We start from the raw sequence: 21,325 nt of genomic DNA on the forward strand, positions 1-21,325 counted from the left end.
CAGCATGTTTTGAAGTACCTTCAAAAAATTCCAATCCTACAGTGAATTGTTGAAATCAGCCTTTGCTGGTACCTACTGTCTGGAGCTTTGTTTTGCTATGCTTCAAGGCACACGAGGACCAAGAACCATATGATCAGTCATACAGTGACAATGGAACTGTGTGCTTAGGTCTCTAAAACAAGTCATTCCACAGCTGTCCCTAATTTTGTCTGCTTCCAACACCCAGAATTATAGCCATGACAGCCCAGAATGAAGACAGGCCGCATATCAGGTGTCCAAGCATATGTCTTCTGATGGCCACTGACTGGAGACATTGGGACATTATTTGGGAATTCCAAGTGTATAGCAACTCAGCCTGAGAAGTCAATGTAACAGTTCAAACTAGGGCCACATCATCCTGTCTGTCCCTGAGAACCATTTCTAATACGGGGAGAACATGGAATAAGGCAGTAAGGTCAAGTGAGATGAAGTGAAACCTAATGTTACTGGGGAAGGCACTGAGCCTCAGGGCCACAGAGCCCTGCCTCCCTGCAATCTCAGTGCCGAGTCCACTCTTCTTGCCCATTAGAACCTTGACTGCTGGTCATACTAAGGCTGGAAGCAGAGGGCTGGAGGGGGAACATAAGGCATTTTTAAGATATATGGTATTTTATTTAAGCAATGTGGAACAAATTTAAATTTTAAACACTAGCAAATGGAAGCATTAATAATAAAGAGTCTTAGACATTAGCAACTATGCTTAAGTCACAAACTATTATAAGAGTGTACTGTGGGTGCTAATGGACTTGTGACCCGCTTCACCCTAAGGAACCAACATGAGTGACACCAAACCACTGCCCAAGATATGAATTCTGAGAACCTCATCATTTCACACGGGGAAATGGGTTCAAGTTCCATCCACAAATTAAAGAAATGTACCACTTTGTGAGTACTAAGTCTGAAATAAAACGTATTTATTCATCTGTACAGCAGTCAAAGCAGCAAGGGTATACTACAAATTATGCAATTGCCACTTTGCTAAAAGGCTCGTGTCAACATTCTACAGGAGGGGAAACAAAACATCCTCCAGGCCGGCTACAGCTCTCCTGGCGGTCCTCACCTCCCCGAGTCTGGGCTTACCTCAAGTCCTTCAGCTCATGCCTGGCACTGCTGTCCTCTCTCCTGCTTTCACTCAGGTCCGCAGCAGCTGCCAGCTGAAGGCTTCTGGTGATTGGGCCCCCACTCCGCTCTCTAGACTTTACTACGAACCGGTCTGTTCTTTTCTTACTGGCCAGAGCAGTCTTGCTTTGTAGAACAGCTTTGCTCTTCTGCACTTTCAAGTGCAGGTTTCGGGAGGATTTGCTTGAGAGCTGAGCAGAATGACTCTTGGCAACAGCTTTGGACTTTTTGCCCTCAACATTAGTAACTTTGGCCATTCTTATAGGACTGGAGTTCCTCAAGGAAGAAGAACTTGCTTTTTTGGATTTGACTGAAGCTGCAAACTTGACATTCTGTCTGGATCTGAAGGATGAGGAGGGCAGTGAGGCTTGGGCAGGGCCTGAGCTCCGAGCTCTGGTCTTGCCCAAGGGTGCCTGTGTGCTCTGCATCTTAATCTCCGCGTCTGCGGTCCGTCTCCGGGGATTGCTGCTGCTGTTTCTGTCACTGCTGGCAGGTGATGCGTGGCTACCTTTCTTAGATGAATGGGAAACTTTTCTTTTGGAAGGAGAGAGGGGTTTTTTAGGACAGCTGAAAGCAGCATGCTTATTCAGGCTGCCAATGTACGTGAACTCCCTGTCACAGTAAGGGCAGATATGGGAGGATACCTCAGCAGTGTCCTTCGGGTCTGTCTTCTGCTTTGCAGATCTGTTCTTCTGAAGGATCGCTTTCTGTACCAGCTGGTTTTTTTTCTTCAGTGCACTTAGCTTGAGCTTATTTGGAGACATTTTGCTGAGTTCAACATTGAAGCTCAGTCTCTTGGGCTGCCCCATCCGTCTGAAGGCATTTTTCCCAGAGTTGTCTAAAACCATCACTCCGTTTTTGGGTTGCACAGTTTGTTTCAGGGGCACTGGGTTTTTCTTAGGAGTGTACCTCTTCTTGTCACTTGCAGATGCACATGCCAGGATATGTTTATGCAGCTCAGGCATATTATCAACCCCCTTTCCACACTTTGTGCAGCGAATGGCAGTAGTGAATGTCTGTGGAATATTGTGGGTAGTGAAGTTTGTGGCCGTTACACCAATCCCCATGGGGTTTCGATGGTGGTACTGAAATGGAGGTGGTTTAAAGCTTGGGTAGTGCTGATTGAGACCAAGTCGAATGTCTGGATCTTTCGTCTTCATTCCAGAAGCCATTATTTTGATGGTTGTGTAAAGCTCTTCAGAGGAATCATTTAACTCCTCCTCTCTGGAAGTTTCCAAAGGCTCTTCTGGCAAATTCTGCATATGCTCCACACAGGCCTTGCTGGGGTCTGTGAAGTTCTGGGGTCTCAGGGTCCCACTTTCGAACTCGTGATGTGTGCACTCCTCATCTGGGTGGAGATCTCGTTGGTGCTGCTGTAAATTGCATAAGAAGGCAAATTCTTTCTTACATACAGAACACACGAAGATATTCCCAACTCCGTGAAGCAGAAGCCTATGCTCTGATAGATCAGTCTTCAGCTTAAAAAGCTGCACACAAAACTCACATTTGAAGGGCCATTCTTCAGCATGAACAGATAAATGCTTAGTTAGATCTTTAATGGAAAGAAAAGGTGATTCACAGACATTGCAAACAAAGCTTTTGCTGAATGTTTCATGGACAACACTCGGCCCACCCGTGGGCGGGGCCTCTTCCTTGGGTTTCAGACCTTCACTCTCTGACTCCTCCTGTTTAAAAGTTATTGCAGGGAGAAGTGCTTCCAGGTTGTCCCCAGAGGAAACCACAGACGACACTGCCGAGAGAGGGGGTGGTGAGGGGGATGTGGAGGAGCATGAAGAGGAAGAGAAGGAAGAGGATGAGGAGGAAGAGGAAGAAAGTGTTGGAGGACCAGGGGAAGCAGCAGACATGAGTGGCTCCACAGGAGGAATGGGAGAGGGTGAAGGGGACACTGTTGGGGAAAGGATTGGAAGGGGAGACTGGGCAGTGGCGTTGGAGAATGGAGAGGGACACTGCTGAGGTGATGCATCAGAAGAGGGAGTGGGGAGGGGAACATTTGGAAGGAGGGGAGGTGGTGGAGTGGCAACTGTTAACACAGGAGGGCAGGGGGGCGGGGAAGAAGGCTCTGTGGGGATCAAGAGAGGAGGCAGCTGACTCGAAGATATGGAGGCTGTCTGAAGAGAGGGTGATGAAGGGCCATCAGCTTCAGGTGGGGACTCAACAGTAGGGGCTGAGCAACTCGAGTCAGGACCAAGTTCAGGATCTGGCTGCGTATCTAGGGATTTACAAGGACTTGGGCTCCTGGTCACCTCTGGTGTGGTTTCTGCAGGTAAGCTAACACCATTATATTCATTGAGAAGAACCTTTTGCAGCATGCAGGTGGTTGGTTTCTTCTTCTTTGCGGCACCACACGCTGGTTGTGCTGAATGGTTCTCTTTGAATTCCTTGCCTTCAGCATCACAAGGCTTTTTATGCACACTGAGATCCAATACAGATTCCCATGGGACTGGAGTCTTGCTTGTACCCTCTGACTTCTGTTTGACTCCACTGGATAAATCCAATGGCTGCTGGTTGCACACACTGCTGAAAGGAGAACTGGCTGCCCATTCTTTTGTTAGTTTGTATTCGTCAAAGCAAGGAGGGCTTCCAGTGTCTCTCTCATCTCTCCCAGACAAGCTCCATGCTGGTGAGTCACTACGACTTTCTAATTTGGGTTTCTTGGAAGTCAGACTTGTGTCTGTCCATGCTGCTTTCCCATCACTTGGTTTCCCACCAAAGTCTCGAAGGGCAGGACTGTGCTGTGGAGAACTGGGTGGAGAGCTGGTGCGCCTCTTAAACCGACTCGAGGGCACAGGTAACATGGATGCAGGAGCAGATACACACACGGGACCCAACTTAGGGATCTCAGCTGCTGAAATCCCTGCAGGAGGAGTCAGTTTGTCCTGGGTCTGAAGAAGCTGCTTGAGCTTTGAAGACAAATAGACACCCTTCTCTTTATGGAAAGACACCACCTCTGTTGTTGATATGCTCAGAGGCAAACTTAAGGAACATGAGGGCGCTGTGGAGTCAGAATCTGCCTCAGTTTTAATTTTGGGGAGCACAGGTGGACTGGCAGTTCTCCGTTTCTTTGATTCACAATTTGTGCTACTGGGAGACTCTTTAGGAAGTTCATCGTTTACAGAGACCTGGGTACTCTTTATATTTTGAGTAATTTCTACCGTTACTGGAGCGAGCAGACAATCTATGCCATACAAGTGAGCAGAATTAGACTCCATCTCAATCACATCACAATTACTAGTGCTGTTGTTGGTTTGAATCTTACCATCAATATAGTAATTTAGGTTTTCAGAGATGTTGCTTGAAATGTCCATGATGTAAACATCATCAGCATCTCCTTCCTCCTCCGGCTCTGTGCTTGGTACATAAACATTCTGGGAAGGTGGTGCCTGCTCTGCTGGTGGGTGAGGCTCCTCCAGGAGTCCTCCTTTTCGACGGACACCTTTGGGAATCATGTGGCGTTCATGAACTCTGCGCTGATGTCGTCTCATATTGGTGTGAGTTCCAAATACCTTCTTGCAGTATTTGCATGGATGAAGTTCTTTAACTTCGCCGTTCTCTTCCACACTAGAAGAATTTACTATTTCCTGGGGAGCTTTTTCTGAGTTCAGTATCAGAGAATCTTGTCCAAGTTGAGGTGGACTTGACTCATCTTTAGAAGTGACATTATCTCCCTTGCCATCATCTAGGTCCTCTGAGGGCTGTAGTGTCATGCTGGGTCTCCTCTTTAACCCCGCTTCATGGCGACGTTCATGCCGCCTCCTGTTAATCTGTGTACCAAACGCTTTCCCACAGTACTTGCACTTGAAAGCATGATTGATTGTAGACATGTGGATGTGCATGTGACGCTCAAGCCCCTGCTTGGTTGCAAATTTTCGTTCACAATGCTGACATGGGAACATAAACGTCTCAAACACATCACCGTTAGCCTCCTCTTTCGTTCTGGGGATGTGAGGAAGAGGGGCCATGTCTGGAGAGTCTTCAGAAGTTTCATTTGAAATGCTCTGTGGTTCTTCTAATAAGTCCTCTGGCTTTTCTTCACACCGTATTTCTGGCTCTTTTACAGAGCTTTCATTGGGTATGCTAGCTTCTTCCTCCCCATCTTCTTCCAACTCCTCTTCTTCCTCTTCCAATTCCTCCTCCTCCTCTTCCTCCTCCTCTTCTTCCTCTTCCTCCAGATCATTGATCTCACAATCTGTGACTTCTTGTTTCCCATCTGGCTCTGGCTGTGGTTCACAGGCGGGGAGAGGGGTGGCCACCTGTGGAACTGCATCCTGGTTGGTCACCTCGGGAAGAAGGGCTGGCTGCTCAGGTGCGGAAGCCAAAAGCCTCTCATCCTCTTCCTTCGGACCTAGGGAGCACAGGAGAGCAGAAGCACAGATATAAGACCACACTGGCTGCTGTGGGATCAACTCCTATGACTTTATTGCTGGAAGGCACTAAGATATGTAAGCAAGAACATCCCGTTTATAGGGGTGAGCTGGCTGCAAATCCCTTCCACTGACTTAACAAATGAAAGGGCCTGCTTAGGATGAGGAAACATTTGACACTTCAGGACAAACAGATCCACAGGGTACTGAGCTTCTTTGTTTATAAAAACTATAGTGCCTACAACAGTAATGGAACAGTCGGTGTTAACTGTAAGGAAACTAGTTATAAAGTAATTTCTCATGATATAAAGAACCTACTAAACCTATCAGGTTAGATTCTTGACACTGTACCTGAAAGATGGAACTAGAACTCATTCTAGAATGATATAGTCAGTTTAAGGAAACTTCCTATCTCTTAGAAGCCTAATCCAATTGTTATGAATCAGGAGCACTTCACTGAAGAAAACAGCAATCTCCAATCACTTCTGGGTCTGTGTGCTCATTTCCACCTAGACAGTCCAGAGGAGGGCTTGCTAATGAAGCCACAGTTGAAGAGACAAAGCAAACAAGCCACACAATCATCTGGCAGACAGAATGCACTGGATAGAAACAGCAGCAAATACATGAGCTCTAAATCATAATGGCACTAAGCAGCTTCAAGGTTGGGAATAGGCACCAGGAGATGAGACTAGAGGTAACCTAGGACCTAGAGATCATGAGAAGCTGGCCATTACCCCAGGTCAACAGGGAGGTGGTTCTTACGGAGAAGTCATATGGCTCCACTTTAAAGAGAATCCAATAGAAAACCTAGGTGGGCGAGGAAGGGGGTGGGCAAGAAGAGCTCTTTGCTCTAGGAGAGGTGAGGAAGGTGGTGGAATTAATCAGAACTGGGGTACATGGGTTGTAAAAATGAAGCTGACAAAACGTGCTTATTGACTGGCTGTGGTGAGAAGCCAGAAGACTGCAGGAAACTGCGATAATCCTGCTTACACGTGGAGAGACAAAGCATGAGTTTACTTAGGATGAGTTAAAGTTTAGGGTATGGTAGTGTACGAAGTAGAATTTCATAAGAATCTCGAGGTCAACACAGAGGCTGGGGTACCTGCCTATACCCAAGTACTCAGAGGAAAATGGTTAATGAGCAGTGAACTTCAGACTAACTAGAAAGTGAACAGATAGGGAAGGACTATACCCAAGACACTGAGTGGATGTGATGGCGAATGTCTTTGTCAGCCTACTTATCAATCAGGGAAGAAGGAACATCAACTGGGAGAGTGCCTCCATTACATTAGCCTACAGACATATCTGTGAGGCATTTTTTTGATTGATGGTTGATGTTAGAGGGTCCAGCCCACCGTGGGCAGTACAACCCCTGGGCATGTGGTCCCAGGCTGTATTTAAAAAAAAAATGTAGCTGAATTTGAGACTTGAAGCAATTCAATAAGCAGAGTTCCTCCTGCCTCGGCTTTTCTCATTAACGCGCCATAGTACATAAGCCAAATAAACTGGTTGTACCACCAAGTTGTTTTTGGTTGTTTTATCACAGCAACAGAACACAAAGTAGGATTGAGTGATAAATGGCCTTTAGGCCAAGAAACGAGTCACAATAAGGAATGGTCCACTCAGTCCAGAGCTGCAGGATGCTGGGTAAATAAAGGACCAAAACTGGTATATGCCCCATTTGCCAACAGGGAGGTCTGGAGACCAAGACAACAGCCACAGCAGAACAGTGAGGACAAATCCTCAAAGGGAAGGAAGGAAATGGAAGGACTACTAGGAGCTCTTTCAAGGTTTCTATAAAGGAAGAGGATGGGCTTGAAGGTGGAAGAGAACAGAAGACTCGTCCAGACCAGATCTTCTGCTACCGGGGTGAATGCTGGTAGCATGGTCCACAATGTCACCTGCCCAGTAAGAAGGACCAACTGCTATGCTACTGAATTCAGCCTGTTCTCCCATGGTCACTCTCAGAATTCAGAAGACTGTAGAAGAGGCAGAGATATAATTTTTCTACACCAAGTAAACTGGCCAACTCAAGCTTCCTGACAGATCCCCATGAAGCATGCACAGTAGACAGCATGGGTCACCCCAGACTGTCAGGACCCTATGCCCTACCTCCCACACATATCATAAGTTTACAGCAGGATAAAATTATTACCAAGGACAAGTTTTATTCTGGCAGAAACTACACACAGCAAGCAACGAACTATTCTATAATAAACTAATTGTCTATCTGGCATGAAGTGTGCTATGCAGGCTAAAGTCATCAAGGATGGAGAGGGAAAAGAATGGGATCATCAAAACGGAGGACAAAAAGCATCCCGTAAAGCACCTGAATGCAGGAAAGAGTCATTTGGGAAACTCAACTATGGGATGGATGAAGAGATGGACAAAAAGGCTTTTCTGAATACCGAAACTAAGGTGGGAAAGGTGCTGTTGGACAATATGCTGAGACAGAGGCAGAAAAGAGCTGTCCAACTAAACTGTCAGGATGCAGCAGGCTGTCCACACAGAACCACTGGAGCGAGGAAATGCTCAAGAGTGGACAAGTGCTACAAGCTCTGCAAATACAGCAAATACAAAGGTAAGAGCACAAGTTCACCTAAGCACCTGGGCCTGGCCTTCTTGTTATTTCCTAGAAACAGGGGTCCTACTTCCACCATCTGCTGCTTACCTCATTAGCAATAGGCTCCTGTTTCTAAATAGAAACCAGCCTTCTCTCCCTAAGACGCATTTCATATTTTCTGTGTGTTCTCAACAAGACGGGAGAGCCGTCAATAATGGTAACCTGTGTGTGGTTTCCTTAGTTTTAAAAGCTGTCTACAGGGCTGGAGAGATGGCTCAGAGGTTAAGAGCATTGCCTGCTCTTCCAAAGTCCTGAGTTCAATTCCCAGCAACCACATGGTGGCTCACAACCATCTATAATGAGGTCTGGTGCCCTCTTCTGGCCTGCACCACAGACAGGATATTGTCTACATAATAAATAAATATTAAAAAAAAAAAAAGCTGTCTACAATTAATCTGGTCTGACACTGCCTCAGCAGAGGTTCTCAACCTTCCTAATTCTTTGACTCTTTAATACAGTTCCTCATTTTGTGGTGACCCCTAACCATAAATTATTTCTTTGCTACTACTATGAATTGTAATATAAATATCTAGTATGTAGATATCTGATATGTAACCTTCAGTGAGGTCCCACAGGTTGAGAACCACTGGTCTAAAGTAACAGGTGCATACTCTCAAGGTAGGCCCATAAAGCAGTATCTATGTTTTCTTGGTCTTTCAAACATAAGGGCTGGGAGACCTTAGGTCAGCAGCTACACTAGGCAAAGAGATCCTCACACTGATCAGCAGTACCAAAAAAAATGAGCCTGAGCATCAAATGTCTTTCATGGTTTAATGGTACAACAAGAAACAGTAACTCTTACATTTTTCAAACTTTAAAATAAAAATTGTTTAGCATTATTTGTATTTTTCAAACAAATGTCTTAGCAAATTTGCTCTCAGAAGGCAAAGGTTAGATTTAAGACTGTAAAATGAACTCCTCTCACTTACCCCACTGTGTAGTGCATAAAGGGAGGTGTGGGGATAGAGGAAGTTTGCCTCTTTCTAGTTAGTTCCTTCTGGTTTAAAAATCACACTGACCTTCGACCTGACTCACTTGGCCGCCCTAAAGGTCACGTACACAACGAACCCAACCATTTCTGAGTTATAGAAAGGGCACAAAAACTGATTTTTTTTTTAGTGTTATCATCATCAACGGGGCAAATTAAGTGGCCATAAAATTATTCTAAATATTGATACTCCCCCCACATACACAAATATTTCTTGCAAGAGTCACAAGTCTATATTCTGAAATCTGTCTGTGTCATAATGAACAATCTTGGGCAAGCTCCTGTCTCTGTGTGAATTTGCCTGTAACTGAGACACATAAGATTCCCAAATATGGAAGCTCAGTTGTGGTGTAGGAAGTCCTTTTGTCTTTGTGTTGTAGGAATGCCATGGAGCTGCCAGAGTCAGACATGCTCAATCTTTCTTGGTAAGCCACCGCCACGTGGCGATATACAGATTAATAGAAATGGGTTAAATCAAGATGTGAGAATTAGCCAATAAGAGGCTAGAACTAATAATGGGCCAAGCAGTGATTTAATTAATACAATTTCTGTATGGTTATCTTAGGGCTAAGCTAGCCGGGTGGCCAAGAAGAACAAGTGGGCCCTATCGGTGCAACACAACTGCATTGAGCAGGGAAAGCTGACTGCTATCATGAAAGATCTAGAATATCAATGCTCAGAGACGTCTATTGGGGAGGGGTAACAGGATTCCGTGAAGAGAAACATAAAAGACATAAATCATGACCCAACTAGTTTTCACACTGCTATACAAAATCTAAAGTATCTGATATTTGTAAGTAACTGTTTAATAAAAGACACACAAACATAAATAAGGTATATCATTAGGACAATTTCCTTAAATAAATAGTATCTGTGTAACCACTGAGCAGATCAGAATGTCACATTGCTAGTAACCTACAGCATCTTCATGGCTTGCCAGCCTAGCTTGTTATTACAGATTTGTTTTCAAAGCATTCAACACGCACACACACAATTTGTTTTGAAAAAAATAAGTTTTTAGTCAGTCTCACTATATAGACTATATTGAGACTGGCCTGCTGCCTGTGCCTCTCTAGTGCTGGGATTAAAGGTTTGAGCTACTACATTCTTTATGAATGCAACTATGCAGCATGCCTTACTTCATTTTAAGGGTATAATAATTTTATTTTGAAGAAGATGTGGGATATATAAAATTCAGTTTACTATACTTAAACTCAGATAGTTTTCTTGCTACTTGGGCCCTCTATAGTTCTTGAGATGAAAAGTTAGATGAGGAACACATATTGAGACCTCCAAGCTCTAGATCACTCTTACCTTCTGCAGACCCTCTCATGTTTGCAAAGGTGGAGTCTGGCTCACTTGCCTTCAGCTGCGCGGCCTGGGTTTTGATGCCTTTGTTTTTGTTCTCTTGGGATTTCTTCTTCCCTGAAACACAGCATATATCTATTTACTCATTCATTCACGACCACTCTGATCCTTGAACGATTATTAATTGAAGCAAAGTCAACTGTATTTACAGGCAATTCTAAAGAAAGCAATGGATGACTGACTATAAACACCATCAAATCCTGTCAGAGGAAAAAAAATCGTAAGTTCTACATTTTTAGGCACTTGGTCCTTAGTTTCACAGCTGTAATAGCTATCAAATTAATGAACAATGTATTCTCAAATGTTACTAACAGGCCAGGATGTAGCGGCAGCATATGCCTTTACTTCCAACACCTGGGAGGCAGAGGCAGGCAGATCTGATTTCAATGTCAGCCTGGTCTACAGAGCAAGTTCCAGAATAGCCAGAGCTACTCAGAGAAACCCTGGCTCACCCCCTCCCCCCGCCAAGTTAATAATAATGATATAAAAGAAACTTGAAGTTTAAAATCATATAATATGAGCAAAGGCATACTGGAGAGAAACAGTAAGGTATTTTATTACTTAGAACCTTTTGTTAGTTAAGATAGGATAAGCCGGAACTGCAGCTTCTACTTTACAAGTAAACATTTGTACTACATGATGAAGGATAAACATGGCTCCAACATCAAATGCAGAGGAATCAGGAATAACTTCAGCCAGCTTAGCCCGTATTTCATTAACATTGGGAGAGGCACACACAGTTCAGGAAATGCTAACTGCATTCTAAATGATCCCAAACCATAGAAGGCTAAATTAAAACATGGCATCTACTGAAAAGTTACAAGAGGGAACTGAATCCCCAAAGGAACACAGGTGAGACCACCGTAGGACTGACCCCAAACTGGTGGTCAGTCCAGGTGAGGGTCAAGCTCTTTCCCCAACACTTCCCTCTCTTCCAGCACTGTTCTCACTGTCCAGCCCCAAACCCCGGGGAAAAAAATGTTTTCTTGCTTTTCATAAACAAGCCTTCTACTACCTTTATATCCACCTCAGCTGAAGACAGACAAGAAACCACCCATCATTGCAACACAGGGAAATCACATTCGACAGTCTCAACAACAGATGATCACAAGGGGAACGGTCAGCTAAAATGAAGACAACTGATAGCAGAAACTCAAAATGGCATAAAACAAAAGTACAGAAATCAACTATAATATAAAGTACTAACTAAAAAGATTTTGATAAAAGTTTAATAGATAGAACAAGAAAACTACGCGAAACAAGTCGTTTGTTCGTCTTCAAAAGGAAAATCCTAAAATAAGTGCCTAAATCTTTAGCCAGTAAGAAAGCAGGCTTGGCTTTGTTTTGTTTTGTTTGGGGGAGTCAGGTTGTTCTTGTAACTGTATGATTAGAAGTTCCTTACAGTATGCCCACATGTTCTTTTCCACCTGCAACTGACATGGCTTGGAACACAAGCACACACGACCAGAAGAACCACCACTCTGGTGTGAACGGAAGTCAAAGGGCAGAGGATCATGGCAATGGTGACCCCATCTCCAGGTGAAGAATTATACTAATCAGCACCACATGAGGCAGACTCCCGTCTCTACCTTACAGTGCTATAGCAGACACACAGGCACCTTCCACAGAGGGAGGGAGTCTCTTCGGACTCCCCGCTGGACAGACCTTACACTGTTAACTTCTGACAAAGGCTCTTGAAGGATCTGTGCTGAACAGAATCTGCACTCTTTCCCCTTTCAAGAGTTCCTTATCCTCAATGTCTATGTCCTTCCTGTCTGTGATGTTCAGTCTGAAAGAGTGAGATTAGTAACTCCAAACACAACGCATGCCACACACACAAACACAAATGACAATCTGACCATAGGGTGCAGCAGAACCTTCAGAGAGTGCACTCAAAATTTAGGTACAGAGGTGTTTTTCTAAAAAGTACTACTAGTACTTAGTATAGTCAGTACTATCCCATGTCCTCAAGCAGGCTAAGAAATAGGTACAACCCTTTACTATAACTGTCTACAAGTTTTTAAACGGAGAACTGTAATTTCAACATGGCCTCTGCAAGACGCTTCAGGGACATTAGAAATAAAGGCATACTGTAAAATTTACTACAAAAGCAGGAGTCAATCTGTTGACCAGAATACTTTGCCAAGGCAATTCAAAGATTTGACAACCCAAGTGCTGTTCCATGCCCAAGTAGAACAAGTAGAAATATGAAGCAAACCAGGCATATGGAAAACATTAAATATGCTTCCATTATAATAGAACCTGCAGTGTGATACACTCAAAATGTAGCTGTTTAAGTATGTGAAAAACAAATGCTATTTACATTGTATTCCCTGCCTTAAAAAAAACAAACACAAAACACCACTAAAACAGCTAGTTCATACACATGTCCATTTCTGGGCTCCTCATCAACAAGTTACTTTGTTTTCTACTCCCTGGTTATTCACCCTAAAGCCACAGCAGGACATGCAATCCATTGTGAGGACATACCACATGAGGACGAGCACCTCCTGAACCTTCTTCAGAGGATGAACAAGAGCACACCATAGTCACAAACAGAGCAATTAGCCTGACTTCTCAAGCATAGCACAATGACACTCTCAGTCACAATTCTCTGTCATGAAGTACTCTGACCAGAGTACGTTTCACAGCAACTTGCAGGGGGGCAGGGGCACTCTACCCACAAGATTCAGCAACAATGCCTCCTTTCCCAGTGTGACAACCTAAAACTCAGAGCACAGCAAAACCCCCCCTGTTCTCTGGAGGAGCTCTCTCAAGTGTCAGAGTACTGGACTATACCAATGTATTAGATTTGAGGTCACAACACACATATAGGAATCTGTGATCTAAAAAATTATGCAATTCTATAGATGAAAAATTATACCACCAAGGTAACTTAGTGAACAATGTGGCAACAGAAAATCTAGTAAGACTATCATTTATTCAGGGAGCTAGGACTAACATCTAAAGTTTCTCAATCAGAACCATTTATCAAGATACTTCTCCTGAGGTCCTCTGACTAGAGATGAAGGGGCTACCAAAAAACCATATGCCTGTCCCATCAGAGTGCTATTTTATGAGAGAAACTGAAGGCTTGAACCCAGAGGAACAAATACATTTGTGACAAATTAATTCGGCTCCCACTTATTGTGAGAAACTGTTGTCACACACCAGCACTGTTGGACAGATGGGACCTGCCATGTTTCCTTAATCAGAAAAGTTCTCTCCAGGTACTGGGTTTCTGTCTGCTACATTAAAGAGATTACAAGAGAAAACACAGTAACTCATCAGAACTTCAAGGGGACAGAGGACTTGGAGCTTCTCTCTGAAGCAGAAGGTCCCACTGGGTGGTTGGCAAGTACACGAGTGCACTTACCAGGGGCTCCTGAAGGGTCCTACATGGCGCTACTGCCAGCTGGCTGCTCCACTTGGTCTAGACAAGAAAGATACAGGAAGGAAACATGAGGAAAGTGAAATGGAAATGGCCCCGAAGAATAGCATGAGGGACAATATCTGATGTGCTGAGGGGAAGGAATGTGCACATAAAGAGGAAGAAAAAGAAGGCAAAGAGCAATTATCTACTACATTAAGTCTATCATATACAAAAAAAAGTTAGTTGCTGAAGTTAGGATCAATGCGTTAGGTTGTCGGGCCTGTATCATGCCTATGTTATATGACACCATGCCCATTCCATCTAGGGGCCATTCTTCTAGAACTCAAAGTACCAACTCATGCCTCTAATATCATAGAGACACCCCTAAATCAGAGATGGGAGGTGTCTACCCAGGCCTTTCAACTACACACTCAGGAGCTAGAATTAGTGACGACAATCCCATTCAAAGTGCTCTTTGGGTCTCTTGCTGCCATCTCATAAGCTCAGTGATGGCTCAGTCAGCACATCCATCCCTAGCCTGATAGATGAAGCTCCTATACACTGAGCATAAGGGCAGCAGTTGGAAAGAAGCACTCTTCCATTTTCATTCTACCCTTACGTCACAAAGTATCAGTCAACCACACAGAACCCTGCTCGGAACAAATATGATTCACCAAGGAAACAGGCGCTTCTAGTCAAACAGCTCCATATAAAGACACTCAACAGTTGTAATGGCTGCTTTCTTAGACAACAGACAGTCTTATACTGCTCGTACCCAGGGTGGGAGTTACAAAATCAAAACTGCTTAAGGCAGCACATGAATAATTTAACCTAAATCTGGCTTATGTTCTAACTATCTGAATAAACTAGACAAACAACAGGAAACTCTACAGAATGTTTCACTTAAAGATGTTTAATCAGCACAACAGGGAAGCACACCCTGTGTGCTGTCTCCTCACTGGGGAGCCAGCCATCTCTTCAGTATCGACAGAATTAAGACAGCACAGAGGCCATCCTCAGACTCTAATTTAGAGCGTCAGGACTGCCTGTGAGACTCTGAGGCTCAGTGAACACATCACAGGAGATGGGTGTAGGAGAAATTGAGCTGCTGTAGTAAAGGCGAGAACCACCATAACACCATGGAGCACAACTTCCCTAACCTCAAACGCAGCTCTAAACTTCACATTATTATATGAACTGCCTCAAGACACAACACACCAAGTCAGTACCCAATCTGGAACTTCAAGTCCCATGCAATTTTCCCCTTCATCCTCTATGTTCCAGGAAGCCTGCTAATGACATTTTCTGGGTTCTAATTTCACATAAGACTCCTTCTGTATCTCAAGCAAATTAAAGCACTTACGTTTGTTATACTTTTTTTTTTAATTTTTTACATTTCTATGAGAAAAAGCTAGCTGTGCACTGACTGAGGAACACTCAGGACATGGCTGAGATACAAGCTTAGGTCCCAAAAACCAGAAAAAAAGTTTACCTGGGAGAAAGCACCAAGTACATGCGCCAGTAAGACTGTTAAAACCCCCTTTGATTGTGTTAATAAGGTAGAAGAATAAATAGATAGAGGCAACTCTGAGACCTCAAATAGCCAGAGTTATTTAAGACAGTAGTGGGCAGGAAGCGACAAAGTATCAACCCTGTCTTACCCTGGAGGTGGTTTAATAATGGTCTACAGTGGGTATGGAGACAGAGATACACTAGGAACACATATGAAACTAAGTTTCTCCACAAAGGATCCCAGCCCACTGCAGTATCTGTGTACCTTTAGGCCACAAGTGACTCAAGGGAGAATCAGGAAATTGCATTGGCAGAACTGATGAGGACCAGTGTCTGAGACACTGTGCCTGCCCAGAAGGGCTTCTGCAAGTCACAAAGCATCACACCCTGGCCCTGGTACCAAAGTCAACAGTGGCCATGACATGCAGTCACCAGGGAAGAGGTCCTGTCAGTCATGATTATGCAAAGAAAAATTCATGAGTGGGTGACTTCCAAAATGAAATACACACAAAAGCAAAATTAACGAGATAGAATTAATATTTCTGTGGGTAAGACTGACATACATCATTTTTAATCCTTTGGCAAACATTTCTACTTTTCATTTTGAACAAATCATCTATTTTCTCCCTCCTACTTGTATACCCAACAAAACTGTTCAGAATATAAACACATTCTTTGTTCTTTAGTTATTACACCTATCATTATCTAGATGAAATATCCACACTGAAACGATCATGCCGAGTGTCCACTGATAGCAGAGAGGGTCCTGGACTTAGTCATCAGCTAGGATGAGAGTCATGTTAACTAGCTTTTATTTGCATTTTCTTAAACTTGGCAAGTAGGCCACTGGCTCCACTACATTTAGACAGAGGGCTACAGACACAGGATCCCTTACAGAAACACAAAATCTTTTCATCTCATGGCCCTATTATGGAGGAAGGCACTTTGTTCTAGCCCAACTGCAATAATAAAACACCATTATTGCTCAACCTGATCTTATCTCTGGCATGTCAGCGGTCATCAAGCCGCCTTCATGCCTGCCTGTTACCCTATCACAACTAAAGCACAGCACATCATTGCTTCAACAGGAATCTTGGCCATGTTCACCTCAGCAAGACAAAGCATTGGGACACACAAGAATGTGTGTCACAGTTATTTTCAGATTATAGAATACATTGAAACTCAGTTCCAAACTTTTCCTATAGTTCTCCACCTAAAATCAGAGTTTGTCTGATTCATTTAATAACACATATTCTCAGATGCACCAGGAAATCAGAGCAAGCTTATTCTTTCTAAGTTTAAAAGGTCTTTTCTCTGCTTTTTCCTCACTTCATAAAGGTTCTAATGCAATGGCAGAGAGACAGTTTAATGATTTTCTTGGGTGCTATTAGCTACAGGACACTATTAGAAGCCACAAAAAATACAGATATATTACTACTGAGAGATCTTCCATGAAGGAAGTTAGAGCCCTCCGCAAAAGAACCTACTGATAACAAAAAGCCAAATGTGTAGAAAAGTTGTTCAAGAGTATTTGTAGTTCACTGAAAAGGGAAGGGATGGCTGGAGGAAGGAGGACAAAGGAGGGAAGGGAAGGAAGTAGGGGCTGTTGAAAAGACTCAGGAGACGAGGCAAGGCAAGGCAAGCAGCTCCAGAAGTGACAGTAGCTCTAACAGGTTCCAGCACTGGTCTCGGGGATTATCCCACATCATCGTCAATAGATATTTCTTATTCTGCCAAATCAGGAGGGTAAAAGAGTGCTGGTACCAAGAATGGGAGGACAGCTAAGCCAGAGCTAGGTTTACAGTGTGTGGGGGGGTGCTCTCCAGGACCAGCGCTAATGACTGAGGAAAAGGGTGTGTCTCATTCTCAACCCAGTTCCAAACATCGCCTGTTCCTAGGTCTTCAGCAAAAGAAACCCCAAACCTACATTAAAGTACTGCACCACAGCCCATGACCTGAGAAATAAGAAATAACACTGTTGCAAGCAAATGGGAATCACCTGGGTACAGGCTGGTGGTCTAACAAGCTGACACTAACACCAAGAGGAAGCAAGATCAAGCATACAGAGGAAGCCGCTCATAGACCCTGAGAACAGATCATCTGTAAAGAGGACCCACAATAGATTCCACTCAACAAAACACGGAATTCCCCACACCTGGGAGTCTAAGCTGCCAGCCTATGTTCCTTCTTATGCATCCTCTAGCAAACTTCTCCATCAGCCATTTGTTTTGTTCATTAGTTTTACACTGAACAGGAACCCAACCTGATATAATTATGACCTGTACAAATCTAATGCAGCCGGAGAGAAAAAGAATCCCATACTCGTTAATGCTCCATCAATGCATGCCAAGGTCCTACCAATATAAGATACAAGTACATTCTATCTTTCTAAGTATAAGATACAAGTACAGTCTACACTTATGGACTTTATTACTCTTCTTTTGATCTCTTTTCCTAACTTGAACATCTGTTTTACAGTTATCAGTGTGCGCATGCATGTGTGTACACGATGTGTGTGGAAGTCTGAGGACAACTTTTGGGAGCTGGCGCTTTCTTTTCACCATGTGGTTCCAGAGATGGAACTAAAGTCATCAGCATTTTTTCTGCTGAGCCGCCTCTCTGGCCCTCAACCTAAGCTGTTTTGTTGTTGTTGTTTTTATTAAACATATTGAGTTTACTTTAGTGGTTTTTAATCCTTAGGGAAGGATATCTTGGACCCCTTTGAAAACCAGGTAAAACTGAAGGCCCCTCTCCCAAGTTAGTCACACTGGGCATAATCTCATTTTGTACCCACACTAAGGTCTGGGCCTCCTCTTACTGGAGTCAGGTTGTAAGTGCATGCAAGCACTGAGTATCCACAGAAGAACATGTATGTGTTCTCTAACTTCTCAGAACTGTCAGATCCATTTGCTTCCCTTAAACCAAACTTTATCAGTAACTTCTAAGAGAGTGGTTCTTTACATTCTCGCATTTCCCTAACTTCACACCCAGAAAGAGAACAAAGAAATTTGAAATGTTTCCATGGCTGTCTAATGATTTCTGGGAAATGTACCTAAACTTCATCCAAAATGTCTAATGCACTAAAATCTGGCTAAAATGCACAGCAGTTAGGAGTGGTATGAGCAAGGTAAAACAAAGAAAGAAGACAAGCCAAGGGGCTGGAGAGATGGCTCAGTGGTTAAGACCATTGCCTGCTGTTCCAACAGTCTTGAGTTCAATTCCCGGCAACCACATGGTGGCTCACAACCATCTGTAATGAGGTCTGGTACCCTCTTCTGGCCTGCAGACAGACTATTGTATACATAATAAATAAATAAATAAACAAACAAACAAACAATAAATTTTTTTTAAAAAAAGAAAGAAGACAAGCCAATGACAGCCAGGTATGTGCGATGTCAAATGCCACAGGTCCTCTGACCTCACTCACTAATTCCACATCTCCAAAGCAAAACCAAAGATTTTTAAAGTCCATGTTTTAAAATGCTGCAACTTGACTTCTTAGAGTTTTGCTGGTAAGCCCAAGGACTAACAGTCTCACACAATGACTCCTCCATTACTATGGGAAAAAAACAAAGATGCACAGCAACCATCAAGGGAAGACTCATCCTCATCTATAGCTGTTGCTATTTTGAGACAAGGGGTCTCTCACTTTGCAGCCTAGGCTGGCTCAGGTGGCATGAGCTATCACAGCCAGTTCATCTCACCCCATTTTACAGAGAGGAAAACTAAAGACAAAAACTTGTAAAGCAACATTGTTTTTAAAGCAAGGAGTCGATTTGGCCTTCTAATTCCAAGGCTATGTACACTATTCTTATTGCAAAACAGTTCAAGCTTCACACATTTAACACCTGAGGTACAGAAGTTTGTAATTTTCCCTTCCCCCTCCACCTAACACACACACATAAAAAACACAAAACACACACTTTGGACTCAATTTGAAACAGGGTAAACTATGCTACTACAACTATCATATATACATATTATGTAATGAATAAGGTAATATACTACTACCTTAGCATAGTTTATATTTATCTTTAATTCCCGAATTTACAGTTTGATGCGATTGTAACTGCAAATAGATAACAAAGTTAAAACATTCAAACTCCACCTTGTCATCAAACATACTTATAACTCAAATAACAAGGAAAAGATACTTCCTGTGATAGTTCATGCAGCCACTGGTAAAATTCCTAATGATGAGTACACATGGAATTTTGGGTTCTTAAAAAGTCAAGCAACTGCAGCTAATGACAGCCTGATCCTCCTTTATGTGGTCTAGATGTGGGTGCCATTGTGAACTGCACAATCTAGTCTGTGGAAACAGAACAAGAGGCTGTCTGATATTAGAGAAATCACAAGAAAAACTGACCACCAGGGCACCCACAGTACAAACCTGTCCATTTAGGGAGAGTCTCCACACTACCCCCTGGCCCTGTCAGCACTTAACATCCTCACGGCAAAGGACCAGAGGAGCAGAGTGAAACCCTCATTCTTCGAGACTGGACTTAGCTTTTAGCAGCCAGTCACTCTATCCCACAGTAATCCTAAGATTAAAAATATAAACAGCCACCAGGCCCAGAAAGGCATATTCTACACCTCAAACTGGCAAGAAAAATGAAAGCCAAACCTGAGAAGCCAAACAGTAAAAACAAAAGGCCCAGAAATTGAATTGTTGTTCATCCTCAACTGTTCAACTACAACTTTAAACGCCTGTAATACTGTTCGTTCTTAGATCTAAATGCAGGCAAACAAACCAGTTTGCCTTCATTTTTTGTGGCATGTGATGTCAAGAAACCCACAAAAGACTGCAGTCCAAGAGGTGGGATTATAAACAAGGGAGGAAAGATTTTCCTTTTAACCAAAGCAGAGACAATCCTCTGCTTAACATGGAGCTCGCTCATTAAATGTGAAACTGGTCTCGGTCAAGCCAACACCGTAGAACCAGTAGCACCAACTTGAAAATGTCCAAAGAAAGCAAAGACTCCATCTCATTTCAGAAACCAGAGAATTTTTATATATCACACTTAAACAATGTCATTGTTTCATCATAAAATTTCTTACCTCTGAAATTATATTTCTGTACATTCAAAACAAATGTTGTAGTATGCTGAGACATGTAAGACAACTCTCCATCAGCTGGTGAATAAAATTTCCATCAAGTACTTTGAAGCCAGAGCAGCAGCACACACTTTAACCCCAGCACTGTGGGGGATGAAGAGGATTTCAAGTTCAAGGCCAGTATGGGATACACTGTGAGCCAAAAGATCTTTTGAAATCTCCAGATCATAACCAGATTCACAAATAGTAAACAGCTACAGAGCCCTCAGAGTTCTCTATGTTCTCCTAGGGCTTAATATAGCACTGTTTCTTGACACTGTAGTGAAAACACTCCCTCAGATTTTCTGGAGAAGCAGAGAAAGGAAAGGTTTATGGTATTTGGAACCTGAATGCAAATATTAAGCTAAAGCTCTACTCTGCCCATCGGGCATGTTTGCCACTCTATAGGAGCAACTGAATATTCTCAGCCAAAGTTCCCCAACTCACATTTATCACATCGTATTCCAAATTAAAGATGGAAAAAAAAGAGTCTCCTGTGTGGCAGGCCACGATGTGAGAAAGCAGTAGCCCAGCGGTATGATAGAAGATTTCAGTGTGTCTAGGCCTGATCTGAGTCCACGCTCCAGTGCTCCATTCAAACAAAACACTATGCATACAGACACACTTACAAAATGAATCACAAAAAAACAAAAACAAAAAAAAAACCAAAATGAATCACATTTTTTTAAATTACTGGAGAATGGTGTGCACTGTCATTTCAACATTGGGAGACAGGGGTATAAAGAACTGGAGTTCAAGGCCAGCATGAATCAACAAGAAAATCATCTTAAAAACAAATTGAATCTACTGTGGAATAAACACAA

At 43.1% G+C, this 21,325-nt stretch overlaps 1 protein-coding gene across 4 annotated transcripts in view; it reads right to left on the minus strand.

Moving 5' to 3' along the window:
- Prdm2 (PR/SET domain 2) overlaps positions 1 to 21,325 on the minus strand; it is a 103,127-nt gene that overhangs the window by 21,750 nt on the left and 60,052 nt on the right. For 3 of the 4 annotated variants that reach the window (XM_075946178.1, XM_075946179.1, XM_075946180.1), the window contains 2 exons: positions 10,466 to 10,576; positions 1,120 to 5,521 (listed from right to left, as the gene is read on the minus strand). In XM_075946178.1, the coding sequence (XP_075802293.1) occupies positions 1,120 to 5,521; positions 10,466 to 10,576 (4,513 nt within the window). Of the gene's footprint in view, positions 1 to 1,119; positions 5,522 to 10,465; positions 10,577 to 13,895; positions 13,915 to 21,325 lie in introns of those variants that run through there. The other variant, XM_075946181.1, reaches the window with a different exon arrangement.

Source organism: Microtus pennsylvanicus, chromosome 13 (assembly GCF_037038515.1).
Source record: "Microtus pennsylvanicus isolate mMicPen1 chromosome 13, mMicPen1.hap1, whole genome shotgun sequence".
In the NCBI taxonomy this organism is placed as follows: domain Eukaryota; kingdom Metazoa; phylum Chordata; class Mammalia; order Rodentia; family Cricetidae; genus Microtus; species Microtus pennsylvanicus.